This window comes from Apus apus, chromosome 15 (genome assembly GCF_020740795.1).
Source record: "Apus apus isolate bApuApu2 chromosome 15, bApuApu2.pri.cur, whole genome shotgun sequence".
Classification (NCBI taxonomy): Eukaryota; Metazoa; Chordata; class Aves; order Apodiformes; family Apodidae; genus Apus; species Apus apus.
The window spans coordinates 534,470-540,925 of NC_067296.1; the positions used below are offsets into that span (position 1 = coordinate 534,470).

Here is a 6,456-nt window from a genome sequence, read left to right on the forward strand (position 1 = left end):
AGCCTCATCTGCAGGCATCAGGAACAAACACCTTCCACTGCCAGGGTGCCAGGCTGGCCAGGTTGAGTTCTGCTATTTCATTTTTGCTTTTGATCTTTCTAGAAACAGCCAGCCTCGCAGCATGTCCTCCAAACAGGACACAGACTCTGACACACAGGAACCTAATAACTCTACCTGTAAATCATCTGAGAGAAGCCTCGCTGAGTGCCCTCAACACAACAACTCCGTTGGTGTTGATGCCCCTACCAGGCAACCAGCCAAGCCCTCACAGATAAAGAGAAACATCTCCTATGGAGAAAACAATGACCCAGCCCTGGAGCCTTCCTCTCTCCCTCCTCCTGACCCCTGGCTTGAGACATCCTCCTCCACCTCCCCATCAGAGCCCACACAGCCAGGAGCCTGCCGGCGGGACGGGTACTGGTTTCTGAAGCTGCTGCAGGCGGAGACAGAGCGGTTAGAAGGCTGGTGCCGCCAGATGGACCAGGAGACCAAAGAGAACAATCTCTCTGAAGAAGGTAGGTGTGGTCAGCTTCTGGACACTAGGCTGTGGCCAGCCTAGCAGCTCCTCCCTCCAGGAAGAGTTGTAACTGAGTATTGGATCAGCTTTCTGCAGTGAAATAACCCACAGAGAGAACATGGAGTTGAATGTGGGACAAGGAACACTTTTTCTTTGGAAGGGACAAAGCAGCTTCCTCTAGCAGAGGGGGTAAGAAAGAATCCTGTGATGCAGCATGTAAGACTTCCACAGGATGGTGCAGCTTCTGACCATTCAGAAATGATGAAAGATTTAATCAGATTGCTTCCAGGGAGGCTGTGGGATCTGTCTCCCTGCCTAACCCGTTGTGCTCAAGCAGGCAGGTTTAGTTGGCAGTGGGGCAGAAGGAACATGACCTTGGATCTTGTTTGACCTGTGGAATTGGTGGACTCCTCTTTACAGAAAAGAGGTTTCTTCATGTGAGAAGGCTTCACTGAATTTCACTAAATACATCAAAAGCACATGCACAGAGAACAAAAGGCCACTTGATTTTATTGGGTTCAATCCCAATTGGGCTTGTTCCATTATTTCCAAGAGTTGGCAAAACTTGTGCTGCTTGCAGTGAAAATCAAGCCTGTGGTGCATACAGAGGGACAGAAATGGGTGGCTAGGCTGCAGAGGGCAGGATCTTTGTTTTTTCAGACCTGAGAAAGGTGAAATGATGGTGGAAGTGTTACAGCTCACAGTCACTGCTGGGCTTGGGGAGCTTATCTCTAATCCTATTGCACTAAGAAGCTGCACTGGCTGCCAAGCTGGACAGGCCGTGCCAGGGCTACCCCTGCCTCAGGGGATGCCCTTGTTTTGCCTGTGGCAAGAGTGCTCTGCCAAGAACAGACACCAAGACCAATGTGGCATTAGATCTGTGATGTCTAAGAGCAATCTCTGAGTAGATTCTGTAACTGGGAGCTTGGTGGGTATGCAGAGAGCCCAGTGTACACATCTCACCAAGCTCTAGAAGCATTCAGAGCTGCCTCAGCAGGTGCAGCAGCAGACCAGGGAGAAGGTGAATCAGTTCATCCCTGTTCATGGTGCACCTCTATGTGCTGTGGGCCCCTCAGCCAGGCCTTTGGAAGGGAACAGCCCATGCAGTGTCTTTCCATTAATGAGCAGAGGAATGCTGCCATGGTCAGAGGCTTCTTGGAAAACCCACTAAGAGCAGCATGAAGTCCTGGCCATTAAAAGCCCTAGCCTGCCAGTGTTTTAATCCCTTCTGGTAAACAGAGGTTGGGGACAGTTCTGTCCCTTGCTACCTCCATCTCACACATGAGTGAAAGAGGGGGTTGAGATCTGCAAGCAGGTGCCAGCACATCTGCTCACTGAGAGCAGATAGTTCCTTGAGGATCTCTGAAACACCTTTTCTAATGACTCAGGAGTGTTTCTTTGCTTCAGAAACACTCAAGTTCATTGCTGCATTTAATAGTCTGTTTAACTGAGATCTTCTTGTTGTTTCTTTTCCTCCCCCATAGTCTTAGGAAAAGTCCTGAGTGCAGTGGGCAGTGCACAGTTACTAATGTCACAGAAGTTCCAGCAATTCCATGGCCTCTGTGAACAAAACTTGGTGAGTCTGCGTCTGGTTCTTCCAGGTTTGAGAGGGGCATGTACCTGTTTCAACAGCACTACAGGAACATGGACAGATAAGAACAGGCTACTGTCAGTGTAGGCACAAGGCCAGTGTAGCCTGCCCACCAGGCCATGCTGGCTGAATGCTGGTTAAACAGGCAGCTGCACAGGGGGAGGCTGAGCACCTCAACTGGCTTCCCAGGAGGCAGTTCCTGGGCTGTGCTCTGCTCAGGAGGGCACTGCTTGAAATTCCTTTTGATGCTTATGTGAGCACAGGGGAATCTTCTTGAACTGCTGCTTGGGGTGTGCTGAATACACCGAGTCCCTCTGTGGGTCTGCAGTCACTGGCTGCACTGCATCTGTCCTGGGAACCACCTCTTGGTACTTCCAAAGGGCTTTTTTTATTTTTTGAGGTGAACAACTGAGGGTTTGCCAAAGAGGGGGAATGTTTGAAAAGTCTTCTGTTCTTCTCACAGCATGCTTGCTTTGCATGTCGGATTATCTGGATGGTAAAAGTATCCCAACAGGATTGTCCCTCCTTGGGAAGCTGTGTCTGCCCTCAGGCTTTACTGTGGAATGGGTTTTGCAAACTTCCTCAGAGTTGAATTCCCCTTTACTTGCAAAAAAAAAACTTCAAGAAACTTGGTGGGGGGGGGTGGGGGTGAAGTGCTGAGATCTGCTTGCTGATCTGGCTGCTCACAGGTGAGATCAGCAGCAGCACCACCAGCTGCCAGGCTTTCAGCAGAGCTTCGTGCTGAGGTCTCCTTTGTGCTAAGTTGCTCAGATCTGGTCCTGTGCTTTCCTGAGAAAACCCAGGCCTGTGATGGCAGTTCCCATGTCTCAGAACTGGGAATATTCTGCTCGTGGAAGAAATTTCAGCTACTTAGAATTTTTTCTGCAAGCCCAAGGAAGGCTGATGGTTTCAGATTGTTTTATGGGGGAATGTAACAAAGTCATTTTGCCCATGAAAGCTCTGTTGGCTTCTTGGGATTGCTGTACCCTGACATGTAAGTTCTCCAGGTGTCAGAGCTGTGCTTTGCATCATATTGGATCCATTTCCATTATTACCCAGCCTGAAATCAGGATCTCTGTAAGAATCCAGCTGTGAATCATGTGCTGGGGACCTTTGGTTGGAAATTACTGCTGTGGGATTAGCTCTAGCTGGGGAAGCTTTGGGGGAATGGGAGCTCTTGCTTTCTGCTCCAGAGAGTGTCTTTTGCAGGACCCTTCTTCAAGCTCCTACAGGAGAAGTTCAGTCAGGATCTTTGCTTCCTGATCTTTGCAAAAATAGTTTTTACTGTAAATGATGGCTTTGTGTTTCTGCATACTTGGGGCTGGGGTCTCCTGTGGGTTCTTGATGTCTCCGTTGGCAGATACAAGGGGTGAATATGTGAGCTGTGCAGACTGCTCTGCCTCTCAGAAGGGAATATTCTTTCTGAAAGGTTTGTTGGGGTTTTTTATGCTTTCCCTTCTAGAACCCTAATGCCAATCCCAGACCCACAGCCCAGGACCTAGCTGGGTTTTGGGATCTCCTGCAGTTGTCCATTGAAGACATCAGCATGAAGTTTGATGAGCTGTACCACCTGAAAGCTAATAGCTGGCAGCTGGCAGAGACACCGGAGCGAAAGGTGAGTGTGGGGCAGTTGGGAGTGGCCAGAGCCCCTCGCAGACATTTGGGGGATCTGAGGTCTATTCCTGTCTGCAAATGGAAGACCTCTAGGGCTTGTGCACTTGTGCAATGCAGCTTCAAAGCCTTGGAATGCACCAAAGAGCATTCCTCGTGAGTAACAGTGGGAACAACCTTGTGCTGGGGGAAAAAGTGTAACAATGGAGAGAGAGCAGAGCAGTGAGTGGTGGTGAACACCTAGAGCAGTGGTTGCAGGGGCCTCTAGTGTTGCAAACATTGCATGAATAGGTTTTAACTATTCCTGGTGTCTATAAACAACACCTACTAGAACCTTTTGAAAATGCAGCCCAGGTCGTGTCCCTGACATGAGGGTAGGAAGGACCATGGCTCTGAGCAGGGCAGCATGTTAAAGTTTCCCAGTTCCAGGTGGAGTTCAGTTTTCATGCTGCTTGTGCCACGCTCTGACCTATAGATGGGCCACAGTCTGGAAACTCTAGTCCACTTCCCTGAAGGACACCTCTGTGCCACGAGATGCAAAATGGCACTTTTCTAGGAATGAGGGAAGCTGATTTTGCTGCGAGCCTGCTCAAGAACTGGTCCTTCTTCTTTCACCCGACCCTGCATCTCCTTGCTTAGTTCCCTGTGCCGTAAGAGCACCAGGACAGCGAGCTCCTGTAGGTGCGTTTTTACTTTATGTTTGGGGTTTTCCTTACTGTCTCCCTAAAGGAAGAGAAGAAACCACCCCCTCCAGTGCCAAAGAAGCCAGCCAAGTCCAAATCCCAGCTGAACCGGGACAAAGCCTCCGATTCCGACAAGCAGCGCCAGGAAGCCCGCAAGCGCCTCATGGCGGCCAAGAGAGCCGCCTCGGTGCGGCAGAACTCGGCCACCGAGAGCGCCGACAGCATCGAGATCTACGTCCCCGAGGCACAGACCCGCCTGTGAGCCAGGGAGGAACCGCGTGGGTTTTATAAGTCATTAAAAAGGAGGGGAAAAAAAAAAAAAAAAGGTTCTCTCGAAACGAGTGTGATTTATTCAGTCTAGAGACCATGAGCCATCCTGCAAAAAGGGCTCCTGAGTTGGCTTTTTTCTCTCAGCTTTAAGTAATGAAGATTTAAAAAAAAAAAAGAAAAGAAAAAAAAAAAAAAAGACCCCCCTGGTTTTCTCACTGGCTGTGGTGTTGGATGGACTGAGCAGACTCCTGGAAACTCCAGCCCCTCAACTTGGAACTTCAGTCTTTTTACTTGTTCTATCTGATGAGAATTATTAGCTTGTTTACAAGAAGAGGACAAGAAAACATGAAGCCTTGAGCACTTGCCATGCTGTGTTCTTCCTCCTCCTCAGTTCTGTTCTTCCTTCTCATCCTTTTTTTTCCCCTCTGTCTGCTCCCTTTGTTCCACCTTTTGCATGGCTTTGGTTACTGTGTTAGGAATAACATCTCTTCCACAGAGCTCCCGAGGAGAACACCCGTTCAGCGTGTCCTGCTGTTGCACTCTGCTAGCAAGCAGCCTTTCTTGGGGGCTTTTTGTTTTCCTTTTGATGGGGATGTTGGGGTGGGGGGGAGGTGGGTGGGCAGGGAGAGGGCGGTGGGTTTGTGTTCCTCTGTTCTAATGAAGGATGACAGGGTCTGTGGAATGTCAGGCAGAGTCGTCGAAATGCAGCCCAGAAGGAAATGTGCAATAAACTGGCAAAGGGGGAAGGGGCAGTGTTTGGCTGATCCCGGGGGCTGTGCCCTGCTCCGGGCACAGGAGAGGAGCTGAAGGACCACAGAACAAATACAGGCACCAGCCACACATTCTTCACTTTGATTTTTCTCCTTTACAACATATTTTGGGTTTTTTTTTTGTTGAGAAAGAAGCTGCTACACTGGGGGGACCTGTTTCACAGTGGGCTGGAGAAGGGGAGGGCTGGGGAGTGCAACAGGGTGTTTCAGGGTGGGACGAGTGGGTTTTGTACAAAGAGGAAGGCACAGGTAGCTGGGTGGTAGGCTGCCTGCCTGTATGTATGTGTACATATGCACATATACACTTAGCAGTACCTGTACATTGAATTCATACACACGGATACATGCCCATGCACACAGTGCAGCTGGTGTACGAAAAGCACCCGGGTGAGAATGGGCAGATGTATAGCATATATTTTTACATGTACTATATCTAGATGTGTGTAAAAGTGTGTGTAAAAATATATACCCTGTGTGTAATCAGATGACTATATTTTCCTTTTCTCCCTGCTCTCTGGGTAGAGGAAGGATTGCTAAATATTTTTTAGCCCCTTTTCCCCTTTGTAGGTCTCCTTTTCAGTCTGACTCCTTGAAGCCAGAACGGCCACCACTGAATTATTTGCCACCCCTTCAGAATAAGCATTTGGTTCCATCCTGAGTGAACTTGCTGGGGATTTTTTTTTTTGTGGTTTTTTTTTTTTTTCCTTCACTTGTTTGAACAAGTTGGGAGATTGTTTGCTACTTTCATGGGGGTGGGGGAAGAATCCCAAAGAAGTTTCAGTGAGCGTGTTGGTGATCCAGAAAGCAAAAAATAAATAAAAGTGAAATCTGAATGATGTCTGGGTGACCATTGTATATCCAGCGTTGTCCATGCATGGGTGCTCTTGAGATTTCTGCCCACCTACTGTGAATTCTCAGCTGTGGAATTAGTTTCCTATCAAAGCTGGGCCATAGCGTAACTCCAGTTCATTACTGGTCTTCACTCTGTGGGTAGAGATGCTGACTTGTTGGGCT

At 48.9% G+C, this 6,456-nt stretch overlaps 1 protein-coding gene across 8 annotated transcripts in view; it reads left to right on the forward strand.

The window, feature by feature from the left end:
- The window catches only part of DLGAP4 (DLG associated protein 4), a 182,315-nt gene extending 177,608 nt beyond the window's left edge, over window positions 1–4,707 (forward strand). For 7 of the 8 annotated variants that reach the window (XM_051632821.1, XM_051632819.1, XM_051632820.1 and 4 more), the window contains 4 exons: window positions 103–515; window positions 2,002–2,093; window positions 3,571–3,723; window positions 4,449–4,707. In XM_051632821.1, coding sequence (XP_051488781.1) covers window positions 103–515; window positions 2,002–2,093; window positions 3,571–3,723; window positions 4,449–4,664 — 874 coding nt within the window. In that variant the 3' untranslated portion in view covers window positions 4,665–4,707. Of the gene's footprint in view, window positions 1–102; window positions 516–2,001; window positions 2,094–3,570; window positions 3,724–4,448 lie in introns of those variants that run through there. The other variant, XM_051632824.1, reaches the window with a different exon arrangement.
- The last annotated feature ends 1,749 nt before the right edge of the window (window positions 4,708–6,456 follow it).